Consider the following 18,547-nt stretch of genomic DNA (forward strand, 5'->3'; position numbering starts at 1 on the left):
ATGTGATGTAATTAAGAAATTTCCTTTTTTTGATGTAGGCAAGAGAGAAATTTTTTCTCTTTTTTTTTTTTTGGTTTTGACTTTTTCGCCACATGTCAAATGGCTGTGGCCCTGTGACCTGTGACCAAAATGTGGAGTCCAACTTTGAAGTAGACAGTCAGCTTCAAAATTTGAAAAACCCTCCCTGCTACAAGACATGGGGCATTTTAAATTTACTGTACACCCCTACATTTTCATTAAAATTAGAAATACCTCTTTGAAAATGCCATGTGTAATCCAATTGAGAGGGTATAAGAATTATTAAAAAGTAAAAAAAAAATAAAAAATAAAAAATAAAAAGTTAACTTTCAACGTTAGGTTTTTATGTTAAGTTCGAGAATTCAGATGCCAGTCCACGTGGCCTAACTATTATTTTATTAAGGGGCGTTTGGATGATTTGTTTAGAAATATTAGATTCTAAATTTTGATTGTCAAAATCAAAATGAGGAAAAACTGATTTCTAACATTCAAAATTGACTTTGGCTAATAATTTTTCCAAATGGATTTCGACAAAAGAAAAATAATATTATGCAACAAAATGCAAGAAACGAGAATCATCAGCTTCTGATTATAGCCAATTTATGATTATGTGTATAGGATAATTAATTGAAACAAACATATTATCGAATTTCTAAAGTCAAATTACGATTTAAAAAAAAATCGGATTCTAGAATCCATGTCAAACACCCCCTTAACATCCAACGAACGGCTGAGATGGTTTGAGTTTCCCTACCTGATCTGCGAGCCAAAACAGTGTCTCGTGGGGTTTCACCTCCTCGTCAAGAATCTCTTACGCAGACTCTGAAGTTATGCTTCGAAGCTTCAACAATGGAGGCTTTAAACTTCGAATCTCAGTTTTCGAACTCTCTTCACTGCTCGTGTTTTCGTTCACCTCGAAAGCGAGCTGAGCTTCATCACCAACGCGAGCACTGCAACTCCTCTCAGAATTTTTTTCTAAAGTGCGTCATTTCAGGTTATTAATCTTAGCCAAGAGGTTATTAATCTTAGATTCAGTTAGGGTTTCTGGGAAAATATGTTTCTCTCCAAATGTGTAGCAGTTAGGGTTTTTTTCTCTCCGATTTTCGCCCAGAAGTTCATCCGCTGCTCTTGTTTTTCTTCTCTACATTCGTTTATTCCCACAACATCAGTAGATGGAGGTTTTGATGATTTTAATTCAAAAGAGGTAGCTTTTTCGTTTAAAGAATGGTTCAAATGCAGACAACATACTTTACTAGATCGAATTTTCGAGATCTTAGCTCCCAAAGATGACGATTTGGCTTCTCAAAGAGCTGCGGAATTGGCGCTCTCTCGATTAGAGTTGCGGCTCTCGGAGGAATTCGTATTGAAGGTGTTAAATCATGGTGAAGATGTGTTGTCTTGTTTGAAGTTCTTTGATTGGGCTGGGAGGCAACCCGGTTTCAATCACACCCGTGCGACCTTTAATGCGATTTTTAAAATTTTATCGAGAGCAAAGTTGATGTCTTTGATGTTGGATTTTCTAAAGACTTACACGATTCAAAGGCACCTACACAAGGTCAGATTTTATGATACTCTTGTGATGGGGTATGCTGTTGCAGGGAAGCCCGATGTTGCTCTCCAATTGTTTGGTAAAATGCGGTTCCAAGGGCTTGATTTGGACACCTTTGCGTACCATGTGCTTCTGAATGCTTTGGTGGAAAAGAGTTGCTTGACGTTGTTGATGTAATCTCGAAGCAAATTACAAGGAGGGGTTTAGACAATGAGATAACTTCTTGCATAAGGGTGAAGAATCTTTGTAAGCAAAACAAGTTGAAAGAGGCGGAAGATTTGGTCCATGGGTTGGAGTGCAATGGGACTAAGAAATATGATCATGCCGTGGGCATTCTTGTTGATGCTTTATGTAAAAGGAATAAGTTTGAGGAGGCAAGTCGGTTGTTGGAGGAATTTTGGGGTCTTGAAAAGATTCCTATGTCACGTACTTACGGTATCTGGGTTAGGGATCTTGTTCAAGCTGGGAAAATGGATGGAGCTTTGGAATTCCTGCGGAGCAAGAAGTTCTTGGAAGGTTATGTGCCCGAAGTGTTCCGTTATAATATTTTGGTTTACAAGCTTTTGAGAGAAAATAGGCTCGAGGATGTGTATGATTTGTTGATGGAGATGAAAGAGGGGAGGATTTTTCCTGATAAGTTCACTATGAATGCAGCTCTATGCTTCTTTTGCAAGGCTGGAATGGTTGATGTCGCTCTTGAGTTGTATAATTCAAGGTCAGAGTTTGGGCTCTCTTTGAATAGTCTGGCTTACAACTATCTCATTAATACTCTTTGTGGAGATGGGAGTGTTGATGAAGCGTATCGGATTTTGAGAGATTCCATTGAGCAAGGTTACTTCCCTGGTAAAAGGACTTTTTCTATTCTGGCGGATGCTCTATTCAGGGAGGAAAAGCTGGATAAGATGAGGGACCTATTCCTTATGGCCCTAGAACAGAATATTATGCCAAGTGATGTTGTGTGTGTTAAATTTATCTCGGCCCTATGCAAGGCCAAGAAGGTAGAAGATGGTTACTTGATACATGGGGAGCTTAGCAAAATGAATAAAGTTACACATAGGAGTACTTACTTTGATTTGATACACGGTTTTAAAAGGTCAAATCGAGCAGATATGGCTTGTAGACTTCTGATTGAAATGCAAGAAAATGGTCACACCCCGACCCGTAAATTATACAGGGCTGTTATTTGTTGCCTGTGCACTACGCAAAATCCTGAAAACCAGTTTTTCAAACTGCTAGAGATGCAGTTGTCTCGTTATAAACCCGACCCTCGGGTTTACAACTTCTTCATTGATGGAGCTGGTCATGCTAGAAAACCCGAGCTGGCAAGGGAAGTATTTGAGATGATGGCTAGAAGTGGCTTTGAACCCAATTTGGGTACAAAAATTTTGATGCTTCAAAGCTTTCTAAAAAGTGAGCGGATTGCGGATGCTCTGAATTTCTATGGTGCTTTGTGCATGGGAAGACAACCTCCGAAGAAACTGTACAATACTATGATCATCGGTCTTTGCAAAGCCAACAAGCCAGGTCTAGCCATGGAGGTTTTGAAGGAGGTGAGGGGGATGGGATTGATTCCAAGTTTGGAGTGCTATGAGGAACTTGTACTGTCATTTTGCTCAATCAAGAATTATGATATTGTGGTAGAAGTTATTGATGAGTTAGACAAAGTTAGCCGTCCTGTTTCTTCCTTCATCGGTAACATACTTTTGCTTCATTCTTTGGATAATCAAGAACTTTTTCAGGCTTGGGTCCGTTCAGGAGCGGTGACTAGGAAAGCCTCTCCATCTGAAAGTTTGACTCTTAGAGAGGTAGTTGGTTTGTTTTCGGGTGGCATTAGAGTGAACCAACATATTGACAACATGGACGAAATGATTAAACAATGCTTCCCACTTAACATCTTCACGTACAATATGTTGTTGAGAAGACTAAGCATGGTTCAGACCATGGACCATGCGATAGAGTTGTTTGATAGGATATGCAAGAAAGGATATGAACCCAACCGATGGACTTATAACATTATTGTTGGTGGGCTGTGCAAACATGGTAGGAGAATGGAGATGAAGAGATGGGTTGATGAAATGCATCGAAAGGGGTTTGATCTTACTGCATATACAATACGACTCTTGTAACACCACTCTAAGAAAGTGGTGGCAGTGATTTGAATGATGATCTGATTCATGCATCCGGCACTTCCTTGTCACAAAATCCTGCTCATACTGTTTGCATAGAAGCAGGTAATACTGAAGTCACATACTTATGAGACTAAAATTTTGTCTTCGTTATTCATTGTAACATTGTCAAATAAAATTGATACTCATATTTGTGACAAATAAACTAGCTCGTCCATTATTTGGTGTCCAACTAATGCCATATCTACTGGATTTATGATGCATCAAGATTCCTTGGGGTATTCTTACTAGTTTTACAGGGGTCCATGGAGTGGCTATAAACAGCTCCTTGTGGGCATTCTTTGTGCCATCATGGTGCGCTTTTGACACTTACTGTTACTTCTAATAGAACCATTCTGATACTGTTTATTTATCTACTAGATTTTAGGGCATGGGCATCCTCTTTGGGGTTAAAGAGGTAAAAGGGGAAAGAGAGTAAAGGTAGAGAGTTATCATTGAAAAGGGAGGAGAAGAACGACAATAAAGTTAAGGGGGGGAAGAGGAAATTAGTGGAGTTCTCCATGTTTATAATCCACTCCACTGTAGTTGAGTGGATGTTTATACCCTACAAAACTATAGCTGAGCCAGGGTCCACTGTTGTGTTTTATTACATAGATTATAGAAATTACCCGGTACAAAACACCTTATACTCCAAACAGTAATCTTTATTAGTCTCAAACCTATCCAATAGGGTAAGGTATTTGTGAAAGACAAATATGGATGGCATCTGTGTCAAGGGATGCAACAGGAAGATGCTTTTTTTTTTTGATAAATATAAATTATATTAATGAAGAAAAAAGAGTAGAGGAGGCTGAGTTAGCCCCCACAAACAAGGAAAAACGAAAGAAAAGAAAAATACACTCCCATCAGGAGATGGAACTAATGACAAATTGCTTCCCAATTAAACACAAAATCTTGGAAGCTCACTCCCTCAAAATCTTTACTCATCTTCGACCAAAGGAAAAGAAAACCCATAATCTCTAAAATCACAGGAAGATGCTTTCTCCCCTACCTGTGCTTTATGCATGGGGAACTTACAGTGGATCTTGTAACAATCATGGTTGTCTCTGACCTAGGAGGATTCCTAGGCCTCAAATCACCATGATAAATGGACCTTCTGGACTGTTTACTTATCTTTTCTGACTTTCCAAAAGGACAGAATTGCAAATAGATAGGAATATCTGATTAGTTCATTTTGAGTCTTGAAGGTTTGTCTTGGAGTGGTGAAAAACCAAGACAAAGTGACAAACCATGCACAAAAACAAAAAATTCACGACATATGGAGAAAATCACATGACAAACTTAAACATTCTGAGATAGGCCTAAATTAATGCATTTTTATTGGTCCCAGATAATGCATAATAAGCTCTAAAAAGTTTTGTTGGAAGTGATTTAATGTTCTGTAGAACCATTTATCATAAAGAATCACTACACCAATACGGAAGAGACACTGAGCTACAATAAAGTAACATATGCATAATGCTTAACCTGCTAAATACCTGTGGACTAATCGATAAGGTGTTAAATATGGTTTGTTGGATGATTGTGGAGTTGACTTCCACTGAATGTGCTTTGCTATTTGTTTATTATACTCAAAGGATATGATGTTTAATTTGAAAGAGTTGGATTGGATGGGTGTTCCATGTGGCCTATGTCTCGTGGATGGGTGCTGTTACCAATGTCCAGCATAAGTAACCCAGAAAATAAGGATTCCTGGAGTTGGCATTATTTTTTAATAATTTAGAAAAATAATTGTTTTTATATAATAATAAGGATAATCTTACAATCTGTGTCATAGACAGAGATGACATATAGTTTAAGCTATTTTTACTACATTAAATCTTCAATTGGAAATGGTAGAAGCAATAATCTACAACGAATTGAATATCTTGCAATAGGGAAATAATTTTATTTTGGAAATGTTGCAGCAAAGTCCACAGAATTTTTTTGGACAGGTAAAGAAGTATATTGAAAGAAGAGAAAGGCAAGGAGGTTGAGGAGACCTAGCTACAGAACATGTCAAGAAGGCAACCAAAAATAGAAGCACAAAGCCAAGCATGCAACAAGGAAGAAAAGCTGAACTACATCCTAAGAAACGAGTCCCTTGTAAAAAGGAGGTCTTAGAAAAAGATCCCCTTATACTCCCCCTGCAGAAATTATTACTTCTCGTATCGAATGATCCTTTCCTTCAAATACTGTATTGTATCTTTTTTTACCCTAATCCACAGGCAAAACAACAATGGGAATAGTGGATCAAATTTTTTTTTTTCTTTCTGGCAAGGGCTTGTGGTCTTCCAACATTGGAAAATGGATAAAACCGATTTGGGAAACTGGGAATAGGGAGAGAAAGTTGATCATATTTCTTTTGCTAGAGAGCAATTAATAAGAAGGTTGATAATCTCTATTTGGGCTTAGAAGACCCCATTTATATAGCATTAAGAAGACTCTACATTGAGAACATACAATGGGTTGCTTTAATGGAGCATGGAAGGCCATTGGGCCACATTTTAGGATTAGGTTCTGTTTAGTTTTATCATTTCCCACTAGGGACCTATTTGTTATTTATTTTCCAGCCATAAGTTTATTTATTATTATGGATTAATTAGGGAGTTTTAGTTAATTACGTATTAGTTGGTCATATTATGTTTTAATCTTGGTTGTAGGATAGTTGTAATTGATTACATTTGTTTTAGGTTTTTTTTACATGTGTGGGTGGGTGTGTGTATGTGGAGGGGGGAGGGATTTGACTTGAATGTGGAAGGTAGATGTAATGTCCCAAAAAAAACAAAAAACAAAAAATGTTAACCAAGTCAACCATTGTTGATTCAAGTCAAGTCGACCTAGTCAAGCGTTGGTAAACCAATTTCGACTAAGTCAAATTGACCGAAGTCTATATACTTAGAAGATTCTAATAGAGTTAGATATTTTGGTAAATATCTAGATATTTTTTATTTATTTATTTATATGGGGTGAAGTTCTGATGTCTAACTTTTACATCAAAATTTTTGGGTATCTAATTAAATCCTTTAACAAAATAAGTTTAAAATCCAGCCCATCATCCTTCTCATTAGAGAAATCTAAGATTTGTGTTTCATTTTCTTTCTATTTACTAAGAGAAAGGAATGAAGGTAAGGAAAGGAAGTTACCTTACATTTTTATAATAGCTTAGGCTTTTCTTCAAGATCTTTTAAATTAAAGTAGTGAATTGATTGTTAAAATATGCATATGTATTTCACTGGTTTTTATTTTATTTTATATATCTTATATAAGTTTTAGTTGTTAAAAAGAATGTATAGAATTAGATATGTGTTAATATATTTAGAATTAGAAGTTGCTGATTTTTTTCATATGAATTACATATGTTCTGTACTCCACGTATTTTTCTACATTCTTTATATGTGTTTCATATGTATTTGATACATACTAAAAAGAAAATTCAGCAACTATATAAATGGTTTTCACATACAACTTACATATTTTGTACATATTTTATATGTGCTCTAATAATTCTAAGTACATGTATAGAATGTGTTTTTAATTCTTTATAAACTTGTTGTTTTATTTTAATTTTATATATTTTAAATATATGTATATTCTAATATTTCAAATACATATATAGAATTTTATTTACAAATTTTAACTTGCTGATTTTTATATATTGTAATTTTCAATTTAAAAAGGTAAGAAAAATATTTTATTTAAAATAAAATATGAGAACGAGTTCTCAATTGATTGTCATGTTTTTCAAATACTTAGTTAGTGAGATGTTTTGACTAAGTGTCGTGTAAGACACGAAGAGGGGAGATGCTTCAGTCATAGACTATATAAGTCACAAAGAGGGGAGATGCTTCAGTCATAAGACTATATAAGTCACAGAGAGGGGAGATACTTCAGTCATAGATTGTATAAGTCACGATGAGAGAGATGCTTCGGCGTATGTCGTGTAAGGCACGAAGGAGAGATGTTTCAGTTGATGGTCGTGTAAGACACGAAAGAATGAAGAGGAAAAGAGAGATGATGCTTTACATTTAAGAGTGGACTAGGTGTTTAAGACACGTGTATGTCTTACTTTCAATACATTTTGAAAAAAAAACAAGTACCTATATGTAGTATTTTAATGATTTATTAAAGAAATTGTGAAAACCTATAAAGAATAACGTATTGTGACATTTTCGGAACGATGCATTATTCTAGGATAACAGTTGCGTTGTTTGAGTTCTTTGTATTATGGGATGCATAAGAACACAACATCACTACAGGAATCCAGTAATTTCCTTTCTATCTTTAATAGAGAACAAGATGTAGGTAGTTATATAATTGATAGAGATTATCAAAGATCACATGTATGCCAGATTGGCATAAATGAAGGTGGCTACTTAATGATCATTAATAGTTTAGAGTAGTCAAAAAAGAATGACCTACTTGATTGCCCATTTCTTAAGGCCTTGGTCAACCTGAGTCGGAAAATAGTTACCTAAATGTGACAAAGGCTAGCCATAGAATCAGGAACTAACGGTGGGGTTCCACACTGGTGAAGTATTAGAATAATCATATCTTAAATGAGATATTCACATCAGTCGTAACCCTCAACTCTTTATTATAGTACTCTATTATTTGATGTTATATTATGAGCAGTTATTTTTTAGATTTTTAATTGTGTTTCAATTTCCTACTAGGTTTTATGATATCGGTGTTCAATTATTTTCAATTATGTGCTAAATATCAAACATGCATGATTTATGAATTCTTAGAATATTTAAATTGCATGTAGAATGCTATTATTTAGAATTGTTAGATTCCTTTATTGGGTAACTTCCTTGTTACTCACCCCTATAACAACACAAATTTCAAACACACCTGATTTAGATGATCCTTCAGAGGAAACTCAGGTTTAGGGCTACATAGATGATCAGTCCAAACTTCCGGGAGAGGATTATGGGTATTATTATTGAATTACTGAACTAGCGTTAGGTTTAAAAGTCTTTTGATGTTGTTTTCTCTTGTAGTTATGACACAGTATGTGTCGTTACTCTAATATGTAAATATGTTTAAGTGGGTCGAGGTTTGAGGATACTTTTGTGTTTTGTTAAACAATAATCAGGTATGATTTTTATTATAATATTTAAGTATCATTTGTGTCTTATATATGATTATCATGTTATGGGTTAAATATCATGTCTCTGGATTCAACTTAGGAATCATGGGGTTCAGGTTGAGTTTTTGGGCCGTGACAATAGACTTCCTTCGATTAGAGATTTTAGATGGTCTACCTGGGTCTTTTATGTGCGTGCGACTTTATTTTAGAGATTGGTGTAATCCCTAGCTTACACCAACCAAATCCACTCCAGCCACCTATAACCTTAACCAGAACATTCCCCAACATAACCCTCAACTCTAAACCCTAATTCAGCCCTAACTCATTTTCCAAGCCTTGTTCCAACTATTTTATTTTGATTGAATTAGAATGGTGCTATTGGAAAATTGTTTTCACTAAATCACAAGTTTTGTTATTTGGTGACGGAGTAGCATTTTTGTTTGGTTTTCTTTTGTGATGTGTCTTATTTGTTTTTGTAATCTATCAGGTGGTCACCCCGACCCCTGTATTTTAATAAACTTATTTTTACCTATCAATATAGCCATAATCCTTGCCAATGTAGCCACTTGAGCCCAATGTAGTCAAGACGATTGCTTTTGTGCGCCTCAAGCAAACCTCAAGGTAGGGCATACTATAGGTGCCTTAATACATGTGAGGCAAGGTAGTGTAAGTGAGGCACACCAAGGCACATGCCTTGACTGTGCCTCAGTCAAGGTGCAGGCGCATCAGGTGCTCTCCTCACTAAAAACTGAATTAAATAAATGTATGTTATTTTTTTATTGGTTGCTACAATTTAATAATAGACACCATGCTACATAGTCTTGTCTATAACCATTAGAGGTTAAATAAGACACCAGTTTCTTGATTGTATAAAACTTAAACAAAAGAAGAACTATTTGGAAAGTACAATTTTTTACCATTATAGATGTTAAGTTCACATTTTTAGTCATCTTTATTCGGCTTGAGCTTGTTAGGGCCAGGTTAGGCTTTAGTCGACTTACGTCATATAGGGGTATAAGGCAGAGCCCGCCATTTTAGGGATTAGGGCTCAACCAAGCCCGATTTGAACCCACCCATCAGCGACCGTAGTTGTATGTCATAGCTTCAACAACACATGTTGCTAGCCTGTTTCTTCTTCTTCTCCTCATTTTTCTATTAATGCTGTTTGTTGTTCTTTTTCGTCCTCTTGTTAAGTGTTGAATGCTTTAATTTATTTATAAAACTCATATCTATACATTTATATTTGTAAAATATCTAGAACCTATCTATCACTATTTAATTTTAATTTTAATTTTTATGGTTATTTGATAGTTTTATTATTATTTAATAGTTTTATTGTGCCTCGCTTCACTTAGGAGTGTGCCTCATGCACCAGGAGGCCTTTGTGCCTTAAGTACGTCTTTCGCCCTTAACCACACTGCTTGAGCCTAGACTCGAATGGATTAAGAGAAATCCAATTGCTATTTGTTCGGAACCCTAGACTAGTGGAAGTAAAAAAAAAAATGTCTTCCATTGGAAAACCCTCTATTTAATATTTTTAGGATCCTACATTGTGGGGCTGATTTACTTGTTATTCTCTTATTAGAATTTTTTGAATAATTTGTGGTGGATTTAGCTCTTATTTCATATTTAGAATTCTCTTGGTAATTGTAATTGATTTCAAACTTTCATAGTATTAGGTTAGTTTCATAGTCCTGCATCAAATGATTAATGGATTGATCACTTTACCCATACAAAATAAGTTAACAGAAGTGACACATCTAGATGTGATATGTTCAAATGTTAGAATCTTCTTTAGAGCTGAAATCCATATAAAAATTAATATCTTAGAAGAAACTTTTGGATCCGAACGGCAAGAGCCGAAAAAAGTCTTCGGAAGGAAAGGCAGAATGACTTGACTGAAAGTTTTCCATTCCGACTCGACACCCTTTGGTCCTCCTCCGAAGGAAACTTCCATTTGTGTGAATTCGTCCAGCAAGAAAATTTAGCTCATGGAGTTGCCATTGAAAAAAGCTAACAACTTTATGCTCTCCATCTGGGGAATGTTTGATTGAGGTCGATGTGACCCTTTGTCAGTTGCTTTGTATTGAGTTTAGTCCCACATCAGACTCTCATTGCCTTGTCTCTCTCCTTATAAGCTATTGGGTCTCTCCACATCAGACTCTCATTGCTTTGTATTGAGTTTATCATGGTATCAGAGTGGGCCTTTCTTTCCTCCACGCCACCCAGTTCATATTTCCACGTGTTTTGGCCCAGTCTGGTCTACAAGTGCGGGGGTGTGTCGAGTTTAGTCCCACATCGGACAAAATTTCTCTTGTCTCTCTCCTTATAAGCTCTTGGGCCTCTCCACTCATTGCCAATTGGTTCTGAGTTGGACCCCCAAATTTATCATGGTATCAGAGCGGGCTTTTCTCTCCTCCACATCACCCAGTTCATATCTCCATGTGCTTTGACCCAGTCCGGTCCACACGTGCGGGAGAGTGTTGAGTTTAGTCCCACATTGGACACAAATTGCCTTGTCTCACTCTTTATAAGATCCCCAACCTCTGACTCCCTCGCACGTGTGGGCCGGACTGGATAGAGATATGAATTGGGTGACGTGGAGGAGAGAAACGCCCCACTCTGATACCATGATAAATTTGAGGGTCCAACTCAGAACCAATTGGCAATGAGTGGAGAGGCCCAGGAGCTTATAAGGAGAGAGACAAGGCCATGGGTGTCCAATGTGGGACTAAACTCAACATGCCCCCGCACATGTGGGCCGGACTTGGTCAAAGCACGTGGAGATATGAATTGGGTGACGTGGAGGAGAGAAGGGCCCGCTCTGATACCATGATAAATATGGGGGTCCAACTTAGAACAGATTGGCGATGAGTGGAGAGGCCCAGGAGCTTATAAGGAGAGAGACAAGGCAATTTGTATCCGATGTGGGACTAAACTCAACACTTTGCTCATTTAGTTTGCCTTATTCACATTGATCCTTTATCTCTAAACTTGTTTTTATTCTTCATTCTCTTATTTGTTCTAGTAGAGGTTGTGCTCAAACCTTCATACTGTCTGGATGAATATATATTGTATATCTTCATCTACATCATCTTATCTAAGCCATATAATGATGGGGGAAGCTTTTCCCCACTAGTCGTAGAGCAAAGCCACAAGAAGATTTAAAGGCTCTTAAAAAGGGGGAAAAATGAGATATTATTTCTCTGTTAATCATGCAGATCAAATTGCAATTCCATGCTCCTATAGGATGTACTGACTAACAGAAGACATTTCTTGAGACATAATTGAATGGAGAAACAATAATTATTTAGTCTAACATAATTTTTTAAATTAAGCTTTGATGAAAATGATGCTTCGATCGAAATTATGGGGCGAGGGTAGTAACCAGAATTATTACCAACATTCTATAATGGGCAAAATTTGGTGTTAAAGTTCTGAGTTATTCCTGTTTCAATAGTTGACTATGCATCTCTAGTTTTACCTTCTTCATTGTTCTTGATTTCATTTGAGATGTAGTTGTTGCCTTCTCAAATGCAGTAACCTCCATTTTTTATTAACTTGAAGATCATTCTCACTGAAAAATAGCCTATTCTGAAAGTAGTTCTGCCTATCTTAAGTGGATTACAGGTGAGTCATTCTTGAGCGTCCATTTCACTGTTATCTTGGATTCCATTTTCCATTGGTTTATAAGTTTCAGAATCGATGGAATTTTTTTTTCTAAAAAATGATGTGCATGGTTTTGAACCCAGATTATGTCATCAAGGACTGTGTTCCATGTGACGCTGCGATGTGTTCAACTAAGTTTGGTTATGCAACATTCTTGGAAAGCTTTCATATTTGTAGCTGAAAAACTTTCTTTTTAATAACCATATCAGGACATTTTATCTGTGAAAAACATGGTATATCTGAATTATATATAGTTCAAAAGTAAAAGTTAAAAAAGTAGAAGTGCAGTGTCTTTTAAAAGCCTATTTAACTTTGAGAGCTTATATTGACATACCAACCATTACTTATAACACTCCAAACAACGGAATTAAATACAGTTCCTTGGGTGTGGCTAACAATTATAATTTTAATGACCACACTGGTGAATGAAAGATGCACATGTTTTATCAGAACAATGAATGTGCCCTTATTTAATTTTCCTAAATGACAGGATGCGTTGTTCACTGGTATGCTGTTTGAAATTCCACTCTCTGAGTATGTCAATTAAAATTTGGCTGTTCATGGGAACATGGATTTGATGCTCAATCAGAAGTCATGGATCCCCCCTTGAACACAGGAAGCTTTCGGTTTCAGAATTGCCTGTAGTTGTTGGATTTACTGGATGCTCAGACTCAGATGGGTCCCAAGTGGGGCCAGTTCAGGATGAGGGCAAAAAGATCTTGATTGCTAATTTGAAGGGGAGGTTTTATAAGCTCCTCAGGATGGGTAGGTCAAGTGTTTGAAATCCCACGATTAACCTTGTCAGTCTTGAGTTACCATCCCCATCCAGTTGATTTTCCCTTGAAGTGAAGGTGTTTTATGTTTAAATTCCAAGATAGGAACAGCTAAAGTTCAATAATCCTGCTATAACCAGTGTTGATTTGGTATTGTTTAATCCAAGTTAGATTCTTTGTTAGAACCATGGTGTCTATCACTGATTTTCACACGGAAAAGGTGGTCCGCCAAAGACAGCAAGGTAAGAAGATTACATGTATATTGTGTAAGTTCTTGTATTTCATTGATTATCAATCTGACAAATCTTTTATATTTTAGAACGCATTCATGCATTTTTGTTTTCCTTACAAGCAATGGAAATGAGTTAAGTAGGATTTGTTCTGTGAGGAGGTTGGCCATTATAGATTCATGTAGGTTTGATCAGCAAAATTTTATAGTTGTTATTTTCACACTAGTTTAGATTTAACATAGATATGTTTGGCTGCTAACATGTTTTTTTTCTTTCTCAAATTGGTTATAGTTGGTGAGGGGGGCCAGTTTTGCCATGCTTGCATTATCATCAAATAGTTAGTTGTGCTTATTAATGGCTAGCATCACTGAACCCTGTAGTAGAACAAATTCATATATGAAACTTCTTGAATTTCATCATCCATGGACCATCATCAATCATAACCGACCTGGGCATGTCAGGTGATTTGAGTGAAAAGGAATTCCACAGAAATCTCCCCCGTAATATACATTCTAATCTCCATTAATGGTGCTTCTTGAGGTTGCTTTTCAACCTCAACTTATTCATCCTATAAAGAAAAAAAGAAAAAATATATGTTTATCAATGAAAGCTGTTGTTGACAGAGACATTGCTAGAAGAATGTTTAAATTACATTAAACATTTTTAAACTTAGTTTTGATCACCGTTAAAAACCCAAACAAAATTTCTTGAATCCTCATTTGGTTGTGGATTGAAAGGGTCAATCAACTTCTTCTCAAAACAGGAACTCTCTGACCCATGGATAGCAATTCCTTCAATTGGGAAATTTGGTCCAGCACCTGATTAATCTTCTGCAAAAGTTAGAACATCAAATTTCAGCACAACTTAAGGAGCTTACAACATGAGAAATCAAATAGACAACAGAAACTATATGAAACACCACATATATCTGAAGTTGGTCCCCATTGGTTAATAATGAGCCTATTAATCGAGATTATATAGGTGTAAAATAGACCTGAAAATTGATTAACCATACAAGGTTTAAAATCTCGTTGCGAGGCAATGTCTCAATCATTCAAAGAAGAAACAAGAAATACTATGGACTGAGACATTTGAAACATTCCAAGACAAACCTCCAATATTTCAGGATTAGTATTTTGTAGAAATGACTCGACCAAAATAATTCAAGACATCTTTAAGCTCTCTCTCTCTCTCTCTCTTTATTTTTCTTCTCTTTAAAATGGTTTAATTTAAGAAAATAAGGTTAAATAGAGGTTTTCTTTGAAAAAAAAAAATAGGAGGAGAGCGCAGAGATTCAGAGCATAGTTATTATGCATTATTCTCCCCAAGAAATAGCATACATTTTCCATCGAAATATTTATTATCGAGACATAAAATCTCAATTGATCTGTGTAGAGCCCATTTTGCTATAATTTTGTGAGGGAAAACATCACCTCACTAAAGTGGGTGAGATCCACATTATTCACTTTATTGCTTTTCCCCTTTACCACTTTACTTTTAATTTTATTGTCTTTCTTCCCCCCCTCCATTTTTTCAATAATATCCCTCCAATTTTATTATCTTTCTTCTTTTACATCATTTTCAATAATACCCTATAATGTACTATCTTTTCTCTTTTACCTCTTTAACCAATTTTATTGTTTTTCCTCATCTCCCCCTTCCTTAATAAGATCTCTCCAACTTTATTATTTTTTCCTCTCTTACCCTCTTAAATACCCCCATAACCTTAAAGATGATGCCCATGTCGTAGGCATCCACAAACTCTAGTATATATAAGTTTGCATTAGGGGACAACCATTTATCTTATAAAATAGGGCTGACAACGGATCGGTTTGATATCGGATCTGTAGACACCCAAATTTGAGCGGGCCTCGACGCAAAATGCCCCAAAAATTGAAAAAAATCGAAATGGGTTCCGAAGCCTAAACCTACAAGAATCCAATAAATTTTGTCATATTAATTTCAATAAGCGGCCCAAGGCTTCTCACGTGGCCCACGGACCAAAAATTCCTCACTACCCTCTCAACCCAATATAAACCCAAATCCATCCTTATCCTACCCACTACCCAAGTCTATTCAATACAAACCCAAATCCATTCCTATTCAACCAACAACCTAAGCCCAATCAAAACTCAACCCAAGCCCAAATCATTTAACCCAAATCATTTAACCCAAACCCAATTCTCTACCCAAGCCCAACATCACAACCAATCACCCAATATGACACATGTTAGTACCCCATTCCACCTCCCTCATCCAATCAACCAACCAACTCTATTACTTCTCTCCAAAAATTAATTCAACCCATAACCCTACCCTAACCTATCCTACCCATTCTCTTAAATCAAACACTTATAACCTATCACCCTCCCCTAATCTACCCCCATCATTCCCTACAAACCTATCTCTACAACCTAAACCCATACCTATCCTCTCAAATCAAACACTCATCATTTCCTATCAACTCATCTCAGCCCTTCATTTCCACCCACTTTTACACATGTCATCATCTCCCTCACCCTCCCAAAATATCATCAACCACCTCATTAAATCATCCATTCTCTTAAACCAAACACCATTTAATCACAACTACCACCTTAAACTCACCTCACCAAACACTCCACCAAAATGGGTTGGGTTGGATCCAAACCATTTGGGTCAAAACTCACTCATTTAACCTTCTTACACAAATACCTCTCAAACCCCATCAATTTACACATACCCTTCTCTTAAACCCCACACCATTCTACCACTTCTCATCATTTCACCCAACTCTACCCCTCAAAATAACTCACAAATTCTATTAAAACTCCATCATTCTCAACTCTCAATCCCTAATGAAAATTGACAAAAAAAACTCTAAAAAATCACAACTCTCCTCAACTCTCTACTCTTACTCTACTCTCAACACCCAACTCTCAACTCATCTGACAACTCTCAACTCTCAACCTTCTCTCAAACAAATCAAGCAAAGGAAAAAAAGTCAAGGTGGGTTTGACAAAAGGAACACCCCCCTCAACTCCCCTCCTCTACTCTCCCCTTCTCTACACATTCGCACACACCACCATGATTTAAATCACCAAAGGGCCCCTTCTTCAATAAGGGTGCCCTCAATGATTTGGATCAATATCGAAAGCCCCTCATACTTGAGGGCATACATCGAATATTTTCGATTTTCTTTTCTTTTCTTTTTTACTTTGGAATACCGAATCCGAGGTTACCACCTATGGTGGATGGAGTAGGGTGCCTAACACCTTCCCTACTCCATAAATGGACCCCCTTACCTTGAATCAAAGGTTGGACCAAGCATGCTCTATCCATACGAGAGTCATCAAAAAAAAATGTCAAAATGACATGTTCTTTTAAAGAAATATAACTTCGGGTGACCATTCACACCCATCTCCGAAAATGAATGGTGGCGACTCCAAAACACCCCAAAGTGGAGGGATGTTTCAAAAATATCGAAAATCCCATGTCCACAAGATCAAAACGACTCCAATACTGATCTAATTTTTTTTAAACATGTATCCGATCCGATCTGAACGAATTAATATAAATGTGAACCAATTCCAATTCGATCCAAACATATGCCTTTTTCCAATTATCAATGTTGAAAAATAAATTAAAATTTAAAATCATATAAAATTGAAAAAAATCAACTTTTCAACTACAAATATAGAGGGAAATAAAAAAGACTACAACATGTTATCTATATATATTTGTATGAAATTAAGAATAATAATAAAAAACAAAGGGTCGTGTTGGAGTGACCTCAAGCTGGAACTTCATATCACACTTCTTGACGTGAAAGTAGATAGGAACCGTCAATGTTTTTTCACTCGTGTCTCGATGAAAAGCATATATGATTCTCATACACTTTCACGTCAAGAAGTGCAATATGAGGTTCCAACTTGAGGTCACTTCAACATTATTCTCAAAAAAAATATATATCAAAATATGTTGGGAACAGATTTTTTTTCAGTGGATTGGGGTATATCGAACCGAAATTATATCGGATTTAAGATTTCAATCCGAATCCGATTGTTTCATGTTTTTCGGATCGGGTCGATCCGGACCAGTTCAGACATCAGGTATATTTCGGATCATTGTCAACCCTATTATAAGATTTAGAAGTTTTGAATGCGAGGATGACTTTTACGGTAAGAGTATCATCCTCGGGGTTTTAAAAAATCGACCAAGTTGAACCGGTTTTTTCAATGTCATTGAGGTGGCCGATTCACAAAACACTCCAATATCTGACTCAGTGATTTGACTGACTCGTCCGATTTTTAAAAGCATGGTGGAGCCCTAGCATTTCATCAGTATGAATTTTGATAAGGTTCGGAATACGTGGCATTTCTCTCACGGGAATTTCTACAAACAGGTGGAATCAAATTCCCCAATTTAGTGGCATATAAGTTTGATCGAGAAATCAATCATTTTTTGACACGTACCTGACTTTGATCTTGTACGAGAAGGATCAAACGGTCCTTGTTCTGTTGCAGCAATCTTCGACGCCTCTGCCGCTGCCACTTCAAGTACAACAAAGACACCAACAACGCAGCTGCAACACCTGCAGCAGAGGCCAATGACCGATTTGCCCCTCTAGTAACAGTATAATAACGAGCAGAGGAAGAGATACGCATGAACTTTGAGCGTAAGATCTCAAACCCTAAACTCAACCTCTTCATCACAAAGTCTCCTGCGAGACTGAATCGTGAATCGGATGGATGATGTAGTGGGCCCACCTCTACATTGACATTGGATGGTGATGATGCTGGTTCTTGTGGGCCATATTCTACTTGATCATCTTGTTCATGTTGTGGTTGATGATGTAATGGAATGTGGAGACCTTCATGATTGCTAGGTGGAAAGATGGAGTAATCGTCGTAATCTCTCTGTCCGTCTCTTCTCCTTGAATGGGCCTGGGCTTCTTCGTGGGCCTGAGATGGGATAGATATCTGTTCCCAGTCAATCTCACTCTCGTCCTCCATTTCTTGCTTCTTAGTTCAATTGTGCATCGACGACATGACACAGTTACGACTCAG

General features: G+C 36.7%; 2 protein-coding genes across 2 annotated transcripts; one reads left to right on the forward strand and one right to left on the reverse strand.

The window, feature by feature from the left end:
• Positions 1–766: 766 nt before the first annotated feature.
• LOC147401293 (Pentatricopeptide repeat (PPR) superfamily protein) lies at positions 767–3,910 on the forward strand. The gene is given in 2 exon segments (XM_086442503.1): positions 767–1,718; positions 1,721–3,910. Coding segments are annotated over 2 exon segments (2,619 nt in total). The 5' UTR covers positions 767–1,072; the 3' UTR covers positions 3,694–3,910.
• A 10,172-nt stretch (positions 3,911–14,082) lies between these two features.
• On the reverse strand, positions 14,083–18,547 carry LOC147401294 (uncharacterized). Its single transcript, XM_086442505.1, has 2 exons — positions 17,954–18,547; positions 14,083–14,329 (listed from the first exon to the last, which is right to left on the reverse strand). Exons 1-2 carry the CDS (start codon positions 18,491–18,493, stop codon positions 14,243–14,245), a joined length of 627 nt encoding a protein of 208 aa, XP_086298631.1. The 5' UTR covers positions 18,494–18,547; the 3' UTR covers positions 14,083–14,242.

Source organism: Akebia trifoliata, chromosome 5 (assembly GCF_017979445.1).
Source record: "Akebia trifoliata isolate Shusen 1 chromosome 5, ASM1797944v1, whole genome shotgun sequence".
In the NCBI taxonomy this organism is placed as follows: domain Eukaryota; kingdom Viridiplantae; phylum Streptophyta; class Magnoliopsida; order Ranunculales; family Lardizabalaceae; genus Akebia; species Akebia trifoliata.